This window comes from Haliaeetus albicilla, chromosome 29, assembly GCF_947461875.1.
Source record: "Haliaeetus albicilla chromosome 29, bHalAlb1.1, whole genome shotgun sequence".
Taxonomy (NCBI): Eukaryota; Metazoa; Chordata; class Aves; order Accipitriformes; family Accipitridae; genus Haliaeetus; species Haliaeetus albicilla.
Window position 1 is genome coordinate 3314205 of NC_091511.1, and position 16856 is coordinate 3331060.

General features: G+C 71.6%; 2 protein-coding genes across 2 annotated transcripts; both read left to right on the forward strand.

The window, feature by feature from the left end:
- Nucleotides 1–47: 47 nt before the first annotated feature.
- LSM2 (LSM2 homolog, U6 small nuclear RNA and mRNA degradation associated) lies at nt 48–1187 on the forward strand. Its single transcript, XM_069774205.1, has 5 exons — nt 48–148; nt 239–306; nt 549–579; nt 814–873; nt 970–1187. The coding sequence occupies exons 1-5, from the start codon at nt 146–148 to the stop codon at nt 1093–1095; spliced, it is 288 nt and encodes a 95-aa protein (XP_069630306.1). The 5' UTR covers nt 48–145; the 3' UTR covers nt 1096–1187.
- A 208-nt stretch (nt 1188–1395) lies between these two features.
- On the forward strand, nt 1396–16167 carry VARS1 (valyl-tRNA synthetase 1). The gene is made up of 31 exons (XM_069773993.1): nt 1396–1458; nt 1914–2268; nt 2852–2995; nt 3168–3300; nt 3518–3708; nt 3807–3891; nt 5044–5144; nt 5560–5687; nt 6147–6311; nt 6469–6550; nt 7020–7139; nt 7439–7547; nt 7750–7850; nt 8051–8141; nt 8733–8857; nt 9161–9264; nt 9608–9766; nt 9901–9991; nt 10119–10224; nt 10746–10816; nt 10910–11035; nt 11602–11706; nt 12121–12189; nt 12283–12361; nt 12594–12721; nt 13209–13364; nt 13964–14284; nt 14694–14805; nt 15387–15568; nt 15699–15848; nt 16022–16167. Exons 8-31 carry the CDS (start codon nt 5599–5601, stop codon nt 16088–16090), a joined length of 2910 nt encoding a protein of 969 aa, XP_069630094.1. The 5' UTR covers nt 1396–1458; nt 1914–2268; nt 2852–2995; nt 3168–3300; nt 3518–3708; nt 3807–3891; nt 5044–5144; nt 5560–5598; the 3' UTR covers nt 16091–16167.
- Nucleotides 16168–16856: the final 689 nt, after the last annotated feature.

Consider the following 16856-nt stretch of genomic DNA (forward strand, 5'->3'; position numbering starts at 1 on the left):
CCTAGGGAAAGGCACGGGGCGGGGCCTCGGGAAGGGATGGGCGGGGTTGTGGGCGGGGCGAGGCCGGCGGCCGCGGCGGAAGGGGGCGGGGCGTGCGGCGGCGCGCGCGCTCCTGGCGGGCGGGGGAGGCGCCGCGGCGGCCGCGATGGTGAGAACGGGGGGGGGGGAAATCCCGGGGACCCCCCGACCCCCCCGGGACCCCCCTGAGACCCTCTGACCCCCCCTGTGCCCCCCCCAGCTCTTCTACTCCTTCTTCAAGTCCCTGGTGGGGAAGGACGTGGTGGTGGAGCTGAAGAACGACCTCAGGTGAGGAGCGACACCCCCCCGTGGACACCCCCCCCCCCGCATGGAGACCCCCCCCCGGACCCCCCCCATGGCCCCCCCCTCAGACCTCCCCCGTAGACCCCGCCATGGACCCCCCAGGTCTTCCGTATGGAGCCCCCCCCCCTTCCAGACCCCCCATGGGTCCCCCCGCATAGAGTCCCTCCCTGGACCCCCCCCATGTCTGGGACCCCCCCCCCCATTAACCCCGTTTCTCTCCTCTTCAGCATCTGTGGGACCCTGCACTCGGTGGATCAGGTGAGGGGGGGGAGGCTGGGGGGCCGGGGGGGGTCTGTGGGGCTGGGGGGGGGCAGGGGGAGGGAGCTGGGGGGGGTCTCGGGGGGAGAGGGGGTCTGGAGGGCAGAGGAGATCTGTGGGGCTGGAGGGGGGGGCTCTTGGGGGCATTTATGGGGCTGGGGGGGCACCGGGGGGGGGTCTGTGGGGCCGTGTGTGTGTGTGTGTGTGTGTGTGTATCTCTAACCGCCCCCCCAGTACCTGAACATCAAACTGACGGACATCAGCGTCACCGACCCCGAGAAGTACCCCCACATGGTGAGGGACCCCGCGCGTGTCCCCCCCCGGGCTGGGGGGGGTTATTTGGGGAGGGGGGGGAGTGTCACCTGACCCCCCCCCCCTTCCCCCCCCCAGCTGTCGGTGAAGAACTGCTTCATCCGGGGCTCGGTGGTGCGCTACGTCCAGCTGCCGGCCGACGAGGTGGACACGCAGCTGCTGCAGGACGCAGCGCGCAAGGAGGCCCTGCAGCAGAAACAGTGACCCCGCCATGGGGGGGCACGGCAGGACCCCCCCAATGCCCCGAACCCCGACGTGCGGTCGGGGGACACGCAATAAACCCTACGACCCCCCTGCGCTGGAGTCACGCTTGTGGGGTTTTTTTTGTTGGTTTTTTGGGGGGGGGGGGGGACGGGACACGCGAATTTCTGCCGTTTGGGGTTTTTTGAGGGGGGCGCACCGCCGCGCCGCTGGGGGCGCTGTGCCCTGCGCAGGGCTTTGGGGCCGCGCTCTGTGGTAAAGGGAGCGGGGGAGAGCGGCGCGCATGCGCGGAAGGAAGGGGCGCGGCCGCGCATGCGCCGTCTCGAGCGACGCCCCACGTGTCCGCTCCCGCCGCGGCAGCAGCAGGTAGCGGGGGGGGGGGGGGGGGGGCGGGGCGGCACCGCGACCCCCCGTGACGCCCACCACCCCCCCCCGGCACCGGGACCCCCCCAGCTGGCCTCCCAGTGTTCCCAGTGCCCCCCACCCAGCTCCCGGTGCCCCCCCACACACTGAGGCCCTGGTGACCCGTGACCCCCCCCAGGGCCCTGGTGCCCCCCCAAAACCTCCCGTGACCCCCCTCGTATCCCGTCCCGGCCCCGGGGTCCCCCAAAATTCCCCCCCGGTGTTCCCCCGGCCCCCATTTCCCCCCCAGCACTCCAAAGCCCCCTCCCCGGCCCCCCCCATTTCCCCCCCCAAGCCCCCTCTGACCCCCATCTCTCCCCCCCCGACCCTCATTCCCCCCCCAGCCCCCTCTAGACCCCCATCCTCCCCCATTTCCCCCCCCGACCCCCCCTCTCTCTCTGTCTCCCCCCCCCCCGCAGCCATGTCCCCCCCAGCGCCCCCCCCGCTGCTCTTCGTGCCGTCTCCCCCCGCCGACGCCCCGGCCCGCCGGGTCCTGATCGCCGCCCGCTACGGCCCGCGGCCCCCCCTGCTGCAGCGGCTGCCGGGGGGGACCCTGCCGGGGGGGCTGCGGCCCGGCGCCCCCCTGCCCGCCCTGCGCACACCCGGGGGGGCCCTGCTGGCCGGGCCCGGCCCCGCCGCCATCTTCGTCAGCCCCCCCGCGCTGCTGGGGGGGGACGACCCCCCCCCGCGCCGCCCTGGTGCGCCAGTGGGTCGCCTTCGCCGAGAGCGAGCTGGCGCCGGCGGCCGCCCTCCTGCAGGGGGGGGGGGCGGGAGGTAATGGGGGGGGTCGGGGGGTGGGGGGGGCTGGCGGGGTGAAGAGGCTGGGGGGGTTGGGGCTGGGGGGGTTATTGGGGGGGCTATGGGGGGTGTAGGGGTTATAAGGCTGGGGGGAGCTATGGGGGGGTTATGGCACTGGAGGGAGTATGGGGCTGGGGGGGCTCTGGGGGGTGTAGAGGCTGTGGGGGGGTTATGGGGGTAGCGGGGCTGTGGGGAGGTATGGGGCTGGGGGGGTTACGGGGGGGTTATTGAGCTGGGGGGGCTATGGGGGTGGGGGGGTTATTGGGGTGGGAGGGGCTGTGGGGGGTGTAGAGGCTATGGGAGGCTTGGGGCTGGGAGGTTATGGGGTTGGGGGGGCTGTGGGGGTTGCTGGGGTGGAGCTGGTGGGGCAGGCTGCTGTAGTTGGGGGGCTCGGGGGGGGTGGGGTCTGTGGGGCAGGACAGTGGGGGGATCCATGGGTCCTGGACTCTGGGTCCGTGGGTGCTGTGGGGTCGGGGGGTGCTGTGGATCACAGTCACGGGGATCGGGGGGTGCTGTGGGTCGCGGTCACTGGGCCCCACGGGTGCCCCCCCACCCCCAGGCGCGGAGCCGCGCGGGGGAGGAGCTGCGGCGGGCGCTGCGGGCGCTGGAGTCCCACCTGCGCGACCGGACCTTCCTGGTGGGGGACGACGTCACCCTGGCCGATGTCACCGTCACCTGCGCCCTCCTGCCCCCCTTCCAGCACGTGAGTTGCCCCCCGGCCCCCCACATCTCCCTGGACCCCCCCGCGTCTCTCCATACCCCCCATGTCCCCGTGTCCCCCCACGTCCCCTCCTGTCCATGTCCCCCTGTCCCTGTACACCCCCCCCACGTTGTGTCCCCCCCCGTGCCCACACCGTGTCTCCCCCCCCGCCCAGGTGCTGGACACGGCTGCCCGTGCCCCCTTCCCCAGTGTCACCCGCTGGTTCCTCACCTGCGTCAGCCAGCCCCACTTCCGTGCCGTCCTGGGGGACGTGGGGCTCTGCGGGGAGGAGAGCCCTGCCCCACGGGGTGAGTCGCTGGGGGGGCGCGGGGCTGGGGGGTGTGGGCTATGGGGCTGTGGGGCTCTGCCGGGGTGGGGGGGGCCTCCAGGTGAGTTACTATGGGGCTGGGGGATGTGGGGCTTGGCAAGGGGGTGCCCCCCCACCCGCAGGGTGAGGTTCTGTGGGGCTGGGAGGGTCTGGGGGGGGGGGGGCTGGGGATGGAGATGTCACCCTGCTGTCCCCAGTGGAGCTGGGGCCCATAGGGCAGGACGCCGTGGGGCCAGATGCCGTGGGGCAGGCTGCTGTGGGGCAGGATGCCGTGGGGCAGGCTGCCACCCCCCCAGCCAAGAGCGCGGCGCAGCTGAAGAAAGAGGCGAAAAGAAAGGAGAAACTGGAGAAATTCCAGCAGAAACAGGAGAAGAGCCGCGAGCAGCAGGTGGGCGACCGCGACCCTCGGCGGGGTGGGGAGGGGACACAAGGACGGGACCCCCGCTGGGAGGGCCGCGGGTCGGTGACGATGGTCTCCATGCACAGGCGAAGGCGAAGGCGCCGAAGAAGGAGCGCCGGGACCCCGGGGTGCTGACCTACGACCTGCCCACCCCCCCGGGGGAGAAGAAGGGTGAGGGGGCGATGCGGCGGGGGGGGGACATGGGGGGGACCGGGGGCCGGTCGGCCGCAGTGCTGACCTGTGTCCCTCTGTCCCCTCCTGGGGGTCCCCATGCCCCCCATCCCCACCCTGTCCCTGTTTCTCTGTCCCCGTTCTCGTGTCCACGTTTCCGTCCGTGTTCCCCCCGTGCCCCTGTTGTCCCCATCCCTGCCGTGTCCCCATCCCTGTCCTGTCCCCACCACGTCCCCGTCCCATCCCTGTCCCCACCATCTCCCTGTTCTTGTCCCCCCTGTGTCCCTGTCATCCCTATCCCTCTATGTCCCTGCTGTCCCCGTCCCCACTGTGCCCGTTGTCCCTCTTGCCATCCCTGTCCCCCCCCATGTCCCTCTCGTCCCCATCCCCGCCACGTCCCCATCCCTGTTGTCCCTGTCCGCGCCGTGTCCCCATCCCTGCCATGTCCCTGTTCCTATCCTTGCCCCCTCTCTGTCCCTGTTGTCCCCATCCCTGTCCTGTCCCCATCCATGTCCCCACCATGTCTCCACTGTGCCCGTTGTCCCCATCCCTGTCCCCATCGTGTCCCCACCATGTCCGTGTTGTCCCTGTCTGTGTCTCCGTCCCTGTCCTGTCATCCCTGTCCCCGTCCCCCCGTCGTCGCCGTCTGTGTTTCCACTGTGTCCTTCTCCCTGCCATGTCCCTGTCCCCATCCTTGTGCCCTCTGTGTCCTTCTTGTCCTCATTCCTGCCATGTCCGTGTCCCCATCTCTGTCCCCACTGTGTCCGTGTTGTCCCCATCCGTGTCCCCACTGTGTTCCCATCCCTGCCATGTCCCTGTCCTCATCCCTGTCCCCATTGTCATCTCCATCCCTGCCATGTCCCCGCTGTGTCCCTGTCCTCCCTGTGTCTGTGTCCCTGTTGTTCCTGTCTTGTCATCCCTGTCCCTGTTGTCCCCGTCTGTGTCCCCGCCGTCCCCCCATTGTCCCCGTCCGTGCCCCCACCATGTCCCCATCCCTGTCCTGTCCCCACCATGTCCGTTTTTGTCGCCTCTACGTCCATCCCTGTCGTCCCCATCCCTGCCACGTCCCTGTCGTCCCTGTCCCTGTCCCCACCGTGTCCCCGCCGTCCCCCCATTGTCGTCCCCCCCATGTCCCCCCCGCCGTATCCCCAGACGTGTCGGTGCCGCTGCCGGAGTCGTACAGCCCGCAGTACGTGGAGGCCGCCTGGTACAGCTGGTGGGAGCGGCAGGGCTTCTTCAAACCCGAGTATGGGGTGAGCACGGGGGGCTCTCATGCGACAGGGGGGGGCTCTCGTGCGAGGGTCCCCCGTGGGAGGGTCGTCACGGGAGGGTCTCCGCGCAGAGATCCTCGTGGGAGGGTTCCCTTGCAAGGGTGCACGGGTAAGGTTCCCGTGCGAGGGTCCTCGTGTGAGGTTCTTGGGGGAGGGTCCCCGGGCAGCAGTCCTTGTGCAAAGCCCTCATGGGAGGGTCGTCACGGGAAGGTCTGCGGGCAAGATCCTCATGCGAGGGTCCCTGTGCAAAGACCCTCGTGCAAGGGTTCCCGTGCAAGGGTCCACGTGCGAGGTCCTCGGGCGTGAGTCCCCCTGCCAGGGTTCTCAGGGGCCAGTCCTCGTGCGAGGGTCCTCGTGCAAGGGTCCTCGTGCGAGCCCCGCCCTGCCCCGCCCGCAGCGCTCCAGTGTGGCGGAGCCCAACCCCCGGGGGGTTTTCATGATGTGCGTCCCCCCCCCCAACGTCACCGGCTCCCTCCACCTGGGCCATGCCCTCACCAGTGCCATCCAGGACAGCCTCGCCCGCTGGTGAGCGCAACCCATGCCGGCCCCCCAGCCCCCGTGCCCTCCTCCTGCCCTGCTGCAGGCCCCTGCCCCATGGCGCGGCCCCATGCCCCTGCTGACCCCTCCCCACGGTGCCCCACAAGTCCTGTCTGTGTCCCGTCCCCCCCCCCAGCCCCACAGCGTGCCTCCCAAGCCCTCCCACCCAGCCCCATGGCAAGTCTCCCAGCCCCACGGCATACCCCCAAGTCCCTCCCCAGCCCCATGGTGCATCCCCCAGCCCCACAGCAAGTCCCCCTACCCCACAGCGTGCCCCCCGAGCACCCCCCAGCCCCACGGCACCTCCCCCAGCCCCACGCCATACCCCCAAGTCCCCCCACCCAGCCCCACGGCGAGCTCCCCAGCCCCGTGGCATGCCTCCCAAGTCCCCATCCCCCCTCCCCCAGCCCCATGGCAAGCTCCCCAGCCCCACGGCGTGCCCCACAGGCACCGTATGCGGGGGGCGACAACATTGTGGAACCCGGGCTGCGACCACGCCGGCATCGCCACGCAGGTGGTGGTGGAGCGGCGGCTCTGGCGGCAGCGGGGGCTCACGCGGCACCAGCTCGGCCGTGAGGAATTTCTGCGCGAGGTCTGGCGCTGGAAGGACGAGTGAGTGCTGCCCCACGGACACCCGCGGACACCCCATAGAGACCCATGGCCAGCCCCACAGCACCCCACGGTGCTCCACAGCCCCCTATAGCCGCCCCCAGCCCCATAGTTCCCCCCCCAGCCCCATAGCCGCCCCATAGCTGCCCCCCTCTCCCAGGAAGGGCGACCGCATCTACCAGCAGCTGCGGCGCCTGGGGGCCTCCATGGACTGGGACCGAGCCTGCTTCACCATGGACCCTGTGAGGGGGGGCCGGGGGGCTCCCTGGGGTCGGGGGGGGTCCGAGGGGGGAATGGGGGGGCTGGGGGGTGTATGGAGGCTGGGGGGATCTGGGAGGGTGTGTGGGTTTGGGGTCTGGGGGGCCTGGGGGGGGCATAGGTGCTTGGGGGTGTTCTATAGGGTCTGCGGGTGGGGGGTCTGGGGGGGGCTTTATGGTGGACTGTGGGTTTAGGGGGGACATATGGGGGCTGGGGGCATCTGTGGGGGGTAGGGGGGTCCGAGGGGAGTATGTGGGGTGTGGGGGGGCTGCAGGGGGTTGGGGTGTTTCTATAGGGGCTTGGGGGGGGTGGAGTCTGGAGGGGCTCTCTGGGGGGCTGGAAGGGATCTATGGGGGCTGGGGGTGTGTGTGGAGTCTGGGTGAGTTACAGGGGGGCTATCGGGGGGGTCTGGGGGGTCCCTGGCCCCCCCTCACCCCACGTGTGCCCCCCTAGAAAATGTGCCGGGCTGTGCGAGAGGCTTTTGTGCGGCTGCACGAGTCGGGGCTGATCTACCGCAGCACCCGCCTGGTGCACTGGTCCTGTGCCCTCAACTCCGCCATCTCCGACATCGAGGTGGGCCAGGGGGGCCGGGGGGTCTTTGGGTGCCCACGGCGGGGTTTGGGGGCTGTCTGTGGGGTGGGGGGGGGGTGGTGTGCGGTGACCATGGAGGGGGGTCTCTGGGGTGGGGGGGGTCCGTGGGGTTGGGGGGGTGCTCATGGGGGGGATGTGGGGTGTCACTGGGGGGATCTGGGGGGGGGGTCTGGGGGGTCGAGGGGTGCCTGAAGGGTGTCTATGGGGCTGTGGGGTGTGCATGGGGCAGGGGGGGCACCCGTGGGTCACTGTGGGTCAGAGCCCCCCCTGTCCCCCTCCAGGTGGACAAGAAGGAGCTGGCGGGCCGGACGCTGCTGCGGGTGCCGGGGTACGAGACCCCCATCGAGTTCGGGGTGCTGGTGGCCTTCGCCTACCCGCTGGAGGGAGACGGTGGGTGCGGGGGGAGCTGGGGGGAGTGGGATGGAGGGGGGGGCACCCGTGGGTGGGGGTCGGCCCCATAGCAGGGGGCTGGGGTGCAGTGGGACTGCCCCATAGCAGGGCAATGGGGGAGGGGGGGGGCTGAGTCTGCCTCCCTGCTGACCCCGCCCCCTCCCTGCTGACCCCGCCCCTTCCCCGCTGACCCCACCCCCAGGCGAGGGGGAGGAGCAAGAGGTCGTCGTGGCGACGACGCGCCTGGAGACGATGCTGGGGGACGTGGCTGTGGCCGTGCACCCCGATGACCCCCGCTACCAGGTGGGTGGGGCTTTGGGGGCGGGGCTTCGCAGAGGGGGGCGGTTGGGGCAGGGCTTGCACGGGCAGGGCGGGGTGCTGCCCTGAAGGCAGGGCAGTGGGGATATGGGGAGGCGGGGATTGGTGTTGGGGGGCGTGGCCCGAGCAGGGGTGGGTGTGGCTTGGGGGCATGGCCTGAGGGTGACGTTGCCCCTCCCCCCCAGCACCTGCGGGGTCGCCGTGTGCGACACCCCTTCACAGGGCGGAGCCTGCCTGTGCTGCACGACGCCTTCGTTGACCCCAGCTTTGGCACCGGTGAGGGGGCGGGGCTTCCAGGGGTGGGGTGGTTTTGAATGGGGGTGGGGCTTGGCGTGGGGGTGTGGTTTATAACAGGGTGTGGTTAAGAATGTGCATGTGGTGTAGATTGGGGTGTGGCCAAGAGGGTGTGGCTTAATATGGGTGTGGTTCATGTTGTGGGTGTGGTTTTGCATGTGGGGGTGTGGCCTGGTTTAGGATAGGGCATGGCTAAGAATTGAGGGTGTGGCTTAGTATAGGTGTGGCTTAGTATGGGTGTGGTTTGGGTTTCTCAGTGGTTTACAAGTGGGTTGTGGCTTAGAATGGAGGGTGGCTTCGTGTGGGTGTGGTTTGGGTTGTGGGTGTGATTCACGTGCAGAGGTGTGGCTTAGAATGGGGGCGTGGTTTACAGTGGGGGTGTGGCTCAGAGCAATTTAGAAGGGTCGTGGCCAGGGACAGGGGCATGGTTCAGTACGGGGCACGGCTGGGTGTGGAGGCGTGTCCTGGGATGGGGGTGTATCCCAGGAGGGGGGCTCTCCATGGGGTCGATGGGTGGGTGTGTCAGGGTGGGGTGGCAGCGGGCGTGACCCATGTCTGACCCCACCCCCCCAGGTGCGGTGAAGATCACGCCCGCCCACGACGCCACTGACTTCGAGGTGGGGCAGCGCCACGGGCTGCCCCGCCCCAGCATCATTGGGGAGGACGGGCGACTCATCAACGTGCCCCCCCCCTTCCTGGTGGGGGCTCACGGGGGGGCTGAGGGGGATTTGAGGGGGCTGGGGGGTACCTGGGGGGCCGTGGGGTGACATGGGGGTGTGGGGCTGGGGGCCACATGGGGGGCCGTGCGGGGGGCTGGGGGGATTATGGGGGGGCTGGGGGGGCTACAGGGGGATGTGGGGACGTGTGGGGCCAGGGGCACGGGGGGGCTGTGGGGGCTACAGGGGGCCGTGGGGACACATGGGACCGTGGGGCCGGGGGGCGCACGGGGGGCTGGGGAGCGGTGGGAGTGACCCCCCGTGCCCCCCCCCGTCTCCCCCCAGGGGCTGCCGCGGTTCACGGGGCGAGCGGCCGTGCTGGAGGCGCTGAAGCAGCGGGGGCTGTTCCGGGGGGTCACCGAGAACCCCATGGTGGTCCCCATCTGCAGGTGGGGGCGCCGGGGGGGGGCGGGGGTCACAGCGGGGCGGTTGTGGGTCACCCTGGGTCCCATGGGGTGGCTGTGGGTCACTGTGGGGTGGCTGTGGGTCACCATGGGATGTCTGCGGGTCGCCGTGGGGCAGCCATTGGTCGCTGTGCGGTGTCTGTGGGTTGCTGTGCAGTGGCCGTGTGTCCCATGGGCTGTCTGTGGGTTGCCATGGGGTGTCTGTGGGTCGCTGTGTGGTGGCCATGTGTCCCATGGAGTTTCTCTGGGTCACCGTGGGGTGTTGTGTCTGTGGGTCACCGCGGGGTGTCCGTGGGTCGCCGCGGGGTGACGGCGGGTGCCTGCGCAGCCGGTCGAAGGACGTGGTGGAGCCGCTGCTGAAGCCACAGTGGTACGTGCGGTGCCAGGGGCTGGCGCGGGGGGCGGCCGCCGCCGTCAGGAGGGGGGACCTGCGCCTGCGCCCCCCTGCCCACACCCGCACCTGGTTCCAGTGGATGGATAACATTCGGTGAGCTCCACGGCCCTCGGGGGGGGGGGGTACCCTGCCGCATAACTCCCGCCCCCCAGTGCCAAGGGGAGCCCTGGCCCCCCACCGTGGGGCTGCCCCTGACGTGTGTGTGTGTGTCATGTGTCCCCCCCCAGGGACTGGTGTATCTCCCGGCAGCTCTGGTGGGGCCACCGCATCCCCGCGTACTTCGTCACCGTCGACGACCCCAACGTCCCCCCCGGGGAGGTCAGTGGGGGGCTGCCGTGGGGCTGGGGGCCAGGGGGTTGCCAGAGAGGACCCCTTGCTATGGGGCTGAGGGCCCTGGGGGGGGCTGACGCCGCCGTGGGGCTGACGCCGCCGTGGGTCGCGGCAGGACGGGGACGACCGGTACTGGGTGAGCGGGCGCAGCGAGGAGGAGGCACGGGAGAAAGCGGCCCAGAACTTCGGGGTGACCCCCGAGCGAGTGACCCTGCGCCAAGGTGGGGGGCACTGGGAGGTGTTGGGGGGTGCTGGGAAGTGCCAGGGAGCATTGGGATGCACTGGGAGGGGGGGGTACTGGGAGCCCCTGGGGGGTACTGAGGTGTATTGAGGAGCTCTGGGGGGCACTGGGAGTATTGGGATGCATTGGGGGGAGCACTGGGGGTTACTGGGGGGCACTGGGTTGAACTGGGAAGCATTGGGGGGCACGAGCTTGCTGGGAGGCACTGAGGAGGGGGCGTTGGGATGAACTGGGAAGCACTGGGGGGCACTGGGGCTTGCTGGGAGTGAACTGGGAAGCATTGGGGGCCACCGGGGGTTGCTGGGAGGCACTGGGGTGAACTGGGAAGCATTGGGGGGCACCGGGGGTTGCTGGGAGGCACTGGGGTGAACTGGGAAGCATTGGGGGGCACTGGGGGTTGCTGGGAGGCACTGGGGTGAACTGGGAAGCATTGGGAGGCACCGGGGGTTAGTGGTCAGCACTGGGGGGGCACTGGGGCTCCCCGTAACCCCCCCGCCACAGACGAGGACGTCCTGGACACTTGGTTCTCCTCCGGCCTCTTCCCCTTCTCCATCTTCGGCTGGCCTGAGCCTGTGAGCCTGGGGAGGTGCAAGGGGGGGTGCGGGGGGGTCCTGGGGGTCACCCCCAGCCCTGACCCCCCCCCCGTGCCCCCCCTGACCCCCCAGAGCCAGGACCTGGAGGTTTTCTACCCGGGGACGCTGCTGGAGACCGGCCACGACATCCTCTTCTTCTGGGTGGCCCGGATGGTGATGCTGGGGCTGGCGCTCACCGGGCGGCTGCCCTTCCGTGAGGTGGGACCCCCCCGGACCCCCCCAGGATGCCCACAGCCCCCCGGGGTCCCCCAGGGACCCTCCACAGCCCCCAGGGTCCCCCCAGACCCTTCAGAGAGCTGGGACCCCCCCCCAGACCCCTCAGGGACCCTCTGGACCCCCAGATTTACCAGAAACCCCCCCAGGATCCCCCCAGGATACCCACAGCCCCCCGGGGACCCTCAGGGACCGCCCCGCACCCCCCACAGTCCCCACAGACCCTTCTGAGAGGTGGGACACCCCCAGGCCCCCCAGGGACCCTCTGGACCCCCAGATTTACCAGAAACCCCCCCAGGGGACCCTCGGGGACCCCCCGCACCCTCTGCACCCCCCACGGACCCCCCAGACCCTTCTGAGAGGCGGGACCCCCCCCAGACCCCCCCAGGACCCCCCCAGCCCCTCTGGGACCCTCCTCAGACCCCCCCATAGACCCCCTGAAACCCCCCAGGACCCCCCACAGGAACCCCCAGCCCCCCCCGGGACCCTCCAGACCCCCCCCCAGGACCTCTGTGCCCCCCCCCCCAGGACCTCCCCGTGTCCCCCCCCAGGTTTACCTCCACGCCATCGTCCGGGACGCCCATGGGCGGAAGATGAGCAAATCCCTGGGGAATGTCATCGACCCCCTGGACGTCATCACCGGCATCTCCCTGCAGGTGGGGGGGTCTTGGGGGGTCCTATAGGGGGCTGGGGGGTGTCTGGGGGTCCCAGGAGGGTTTGGTGGGGTCCCAGGGAGGGTTCAGGGTGGGCTGGGGGGCGTCTGGGAGGGTCTTGGGGAGTCTAGGAGGTCCTGGGGGGGCCAGTGGGGAGGTCTTGGGGGGTCTGGAGGGACCCGGGGGGGGTCATGGGGGGTCTGGGAAGGTCTTGGGGAGTTTGGGGGGGTCCCAGCAGGGTCCTGGGGGGGTTGGGGAGGTCTTTGGGGGATATGAGGGGGGTTCAGGGTGGTCTGGAGGGTCCCAGGGGGGTCTGCGGGGATCTTGGGGGGGGTGTTCCAGGGTGACGGAGGAACACGGGGGGGGCTGGGGGGCCGTGGGGGGGGTCCCCACGTGTGTCCATGTTCCCCCCGCCAGGGTCTGCACGAGCAGCTGGAGAACAGCAACCTGGACCCAGCCGAGCTGGAGCGGGCGCGGGAGGGGCAGGTGGGGGCTTGGGGGGGGCTGGGGGGGTCCGGGGGGGGGCTGTGACCCCCCCATGGAGTGACCCCTGCTGCCTCCCCCCACCCCCGCCCCCAGAAACGAGACTTCCCCAACGGGATCCCCGAGTGCGGGACGGACGCCCTGCGCTTCGCCCTTTGCGCCTACACTGCCCAGGGTAGGGACCCCCTGCGGCCCCCCCGGCCCCCCCTGAGCCCCTGTGGCCCCCCCCAACGCTCTATGCCCCCCCCCCAAATACCCCATGCCCCCCCAGACCCCTGTGGTCCCCCCCACCTCCCCACAGACCCCCCCCACCCCATGCCCCCCATCTCCAGCCCCCCCCCAGCTCCCCCCGTGTCCCCCCCACCACATCCCCCCCATGTCCCCTGACCCCCCCGTGCCCCCCCCAGGCCGCGACATCAACCTGGACGTGGGGCGCGTCCTGGGGTACCGGCACTTCTGCAACAAGGTGTGGAACGGGGCGCGCTTCGTCCTGCGGGCGCTGGGGCCCGACTACCGCCCCCCACCCGACCTGCAGGTACCCCCACTTGTGGGGCTGGGACCCCCACTTATGGGGCTGGGAACCCTGGCTGGGCGGACTGAGACCCCCCTGTGTGAGGCTGGGACCCCCACCCGTAGGGGTGGGACCCCCAATTGTGGATTTGGGACCCCCACTTATGGGGCTGGAAACCTCTCCCTGGGGCTGAGACCCCACCCTTGAGACCCCCCCACCCCCAGGAACCCCTGACCGCCCCCTCCAACCCTGGGGCAGGGACCCCGCTGTGGGGCTGGGACCCCCAGGACCCCCCCTCCCTGGTCTGAGCCTCTACCCCTGGGACTCCCCCCCATGGGGACCCCCCTCAGGTGTGAGACCCCCACCTTGTGCCCCCCCCCGCCTCGGGACCCCCAGCACCCCCCCCAGTGCTACCCCAGGTCCTCAGAGACCCCCGGGACCCCCGCCCATGGGGACCCCCCCCCCCCCCTCGTGGGACCCCCCCCACCCCGACCCCCTCTTTCCCCCCCAGTGCCGTGGCCGGGCAGGGCTGGGGGAGCGCTGGGTGCTGAGCCGGCTCAGCCGGGCGGTGGGGGTCTGCGGGGGGGCCCTGGGGGGCTTCGACTTCCCCGCGGCCACCTCGGCCGTCCACGGCTTCTGGCTGTACGAGCTCTGCGACGTCTACCTGGTACGGGGGGGGGCGCGGGGGGGTTATTGGGGACATGGGGGGGGACAGGGGCATGGGGGACACAGGGGGGTGCGAGGTTATGGGGGGGCGTGGGGGGGGACAGGGACCTGGGGCACAGGGGGGGATGTGGGGGGGACGTGGAGGTGATGGGGGGCGCAGTGGGGGGAGAGGGGATGGGGGGGTTTGGGGGGTTATGGAGGCATGGGGGGGGGACACCGGGGGATGTGGGGGCATGGGGGGGCTATAAAGGACATGGGGGGGATGGGGGGGCAGGGGACACGGGGGGATATTGGGGACATGGGGGGACATGGAGGAGATGGGGGGAATGGTGGGGGGAAAGGGCATGGGGGGGCATGGGGGGGTTGGGGGGGATGCAGGGGGGTGTGGGGACATAGGGGGGGCTATAAAGGACATGGAGGGGCATGGGGACACATGGGGGGGACACGGGACTGAGGGGGTTATTGGGGCCGCGGGGGGGGTTGGGTGGACAGGGGCTGCGGGGGGATGTGGGGGAGACGCGGGGGGGCCCTTGGGGAGAGGAGGGGGGGGACACACAACACGGGGGGGCCGATGACAGCAGCCCCCCCCCGCCCCCCCAGGAGTGCGTGAAGCCGGTGCTGGCCCGAGCGGCGTCCGCCCAGTCGGGGCGCGCAGGCGGGGGGGGGTCGGCCCGCCCGCCCCCCCAAACCGCCGAGGAGGACAGGGACGAGGAGGAGGGTGGTGATGAGGAGGACGCGGGGGACGTGGGGGACGCGCTGGCGGCGCGGGACGCGCTGTTCACCTGCGTGGACGCGGGGCTGCGGCTGCTGGCCCCCTTCATGCCGTTCCTCAGCGAGGAGCTCTGGCAGCGCCTGCCCCCCCGGCAGCCCCCCCGCGCCACCCCCAGCCTCTGCGTCTGCCCCTACCCTGAGGCCAGCGAGGTGGGGGGGGGGATTTGGGGGGGGGGCTGAGGGAGGGTTTGGGGGGTCTGGGAGCTGAGATAGGGGGGTTTGGGGGGGGCTGAGGGGAGGGTTTGGGGAGGTCTGGGAGTTGGGGAGGGGGGATTTGGGGGGGTTGGGGGACCTGAGGGACATCTGGGGGGGTCTGAGAGCTGGGGAGGGGGGATTTGGGGGGGCTGGGGGTTGCTGGGGGGGCAGCTGGGGGTTCCGAAGGGTGGGGGAATTCTGGGGGGGCTTTGGGGAGAGGGTGGGTCCCAAGGGCAGCACTAGGGGCCAGGGGGATTTGGGGGGGGCTGCAGGGCCTGGGGGGGTCCGGGACGCTCGAGTGATCCGGGGATTGGGAGGATTGGGGGTCCGGGGGGGCCCCAGGCTCACCCCCCGCGCCCCCCAGTACTGCTGGCAGGACGAGGAGGCCGAGGCCACCATGGAGTTCGTGCTGAGCATCGTCCGCGCCCTGCGCAGCCTCCGCGCCCACCACGGGCTCACGCGCAGCCGCCCCCCCTGTACGGGACGGGATGGGGGTCCTGGGGGGGCTGAGGGGAGTCTAGAGGGGGACGGGGGTCCTGGGGTGTCCTGGGGGGATTCCTGGGGGGTCTAGGGGGGTTCGGGGGGGGGGCCTGGGGGCGGTAAGGGGGGCTGGGGGGGGGCTGGGGGGGGGCAAGGGGGGGCTCAAGGGGGGCCTGGGGGACTGAGGGGAGTCTAGGCTGTTTCAGGGGCGGCTGGGGGTCCTGGGGGGGCCGGGGAGGTCTGGGGGGGTGGACTGGGGTGGTCCAGGGGGGCGAGGGGGGACTGGGGGGCTTCCTAGGGGGGCCGGAGGGGGATCTGGGGTGCTCAAGGGGGTCTAGAGGGGTTTAAGGGGGCGCAGGGGGGTGAGGAGGAGCCAGGGGGTCCTGAGAGGCCCCAAGGGGCTTGGGGAGCGCTGGGGGGGGTCGTTGGGGGGGCCTGGGAGGGGCTGGGTAGTGGGGGGGGGGGGCCTGAGGACCCCTCCCCCCTCCCAGCCAGCCCAAGGCCCCCCATAAGTGGGGGGGGCAGGTAGGGGTCGGGGGTCCGTGCCCCCCTCTAAATCCTCCCCCCCCCCCCCCAGGTTTCCTGCAGTGCCCCGACGCCGAGTGGGCGGAGCGAGCAGGGCTGGGCCGGGCCCAAATCCGGGCGCTGGGGGGGGTGGGGGCCGTGCGGGTGCTGGGGGGGGGCGAAGGGGACGAGCCCCCCCCCGGCTGCGCCGTCGCTGTCGCCTCCGACCGCTGCACCGTCTACCTGCTGCTCAAGGTGGGGGCCGGGGGGGGGGAAGGGGGCACCCCCGGGTGGTGACGTCACTCCCTGGGCAGTGATGTCACTCCCCGGGTGGTGGCGTCACTCTGAGGGGGTGTTGTTCCTCTCTCTCCCCCCCCCCATGCAGGGCGTGGTGGATGCCCCCAAAGAACTGGCCAAACTGGGGGGCCGGCGGGAGGAACTGGTGCGGGGGCTGGAGCGGCTGCGGCAGCGCCGGGGGGGTCCCGAGTACCGGGAGAAGGTGCCCCCCCCCGTGCAGGAGGCCGAGGCCGCCAAGGTACTGCGGGGGATGGGAGGGGTGTCGGATTTTGGGGGGGGTGCTGGGAAAGAGGGGGGTCTCTGTGTGCTGCCTCTTGCTCGTGGAATGGTGGGGGGGCCGGGGGTTTTGGGGGGGGTTGGGAGGGTCAGGGGTTTTGGGGGGGGTCACAGCCTGTGGGCCCCCCCCCCCAGCTGGCACAGTTGGAGGCGGAGCTGCAGAAGGTGCTGGAAGCTGAGGAGCTGATGAGGAAGATGCTGTGACCCCACCCCCCCGACACCCCTCCCCCACCTCGGCCCCTCCCCCCGGGACCCCCCCAGCATTAAAGGAGTTTGGCTGAGTCGGTGTTAATGGCTTTAATTGCGGGGGGACCGCGCCCCCCCCCGCACGGGGTCGGGAGGGCGTGGCCACTCGAAGCCCCGCCCCCCGGCAGACCGCCCTGGCCCCGGCGAAATCGTCTCCGCCCCGTGGGCGTGGCCACCAGCGGGAAGGGGCTGGGGCGGGGCTTTTTTCCCAGCTCCGCCCCCTCGCCGCGCAGACAATGGGGGCGCGCGGGTGGGCGGAGCTCAGCGCCGCCCGCGGGGGCTGCCGGGAGCGGGGCGGACTCAGCCCGGCCCGGCCGGAGCGGTGCGGGAGGACCTGGGGGGGGGGGGAGAAATCCCGGGATTTGGGGGGTCCCGGCGGGGGTGCGGGTCCCCGGGGGGGGGGGCGGGCCCAGAGGGGCTCCGGGGCTGGGCGGGGGGTGATGATCGCGACCCCCACCCCGACCTGTTGCCGCCTGGGGGGGGTCCAGGCGGGTCCGGGCCCCCCCAACCGCCCCCCCCGGACCCCAAACTGCCCCGCGGACCGCCCAGGGCCCCCACAGCTTTCCCGATAACACCAATTAACCCTGGCCCCAATTAACCTCCCCCTTCCTGGGGTAACGGGGGGGGGTCAGACTGACCCGCGGGGTCGGGCGGGGCCGTCACACACACCCCCCCCCCGCTAATTAGCGCTAATGAACCTCTTGCTGACAGCTCTCGCAGCGCC

What these genes read in the sequence shown, in the direction of transcription:
- LSM2 (XM_069774205.1), top strand. An exon ending in CCCTGCACTCGGTGGATCAG is followed by an intron (nt 580 to 813) that starts GTGAGGGGGGGG and finishes CCGCCCCCCCAG; the next exon opens with TACCTGAACATCAAACTGAC. An exon ending in CCGAGAAGTACCCCCACATG is followed by an intron (nt 874 to 969) that starts GTGAGGGACCCC and finishes TCCCCCCCCCAG; the next exon opens with CTGTCGGTGAAGAACTGCTT.
- VARS1 (XM_069773993.1), top strand. Translation starts at nt 5,599, where the DNA reads ATGATGTGCGTCCCCCCCCCCAACGTCACCGGCTCCCTCCACCTGGGC. An exon ending in ACGTGCCCCCCCCCTTCCTG is followed by an intron (nt 8,858 to 9,160) that starts GTGGGGGCTCAC and finishes GTCTCCCCCCAG; the next exon opens with GGGCTGCCGCGGTTCACGGG. An exon ending in TCTTCGGCTGGCCTGAGCCT is followed by an intron (nt 10,817 to 10,909) that starts GTGAGCCTGGGG and finishes CTGACCCCCCAG; the next exon opens with AGCCAGGACCTGGAGGTTTT.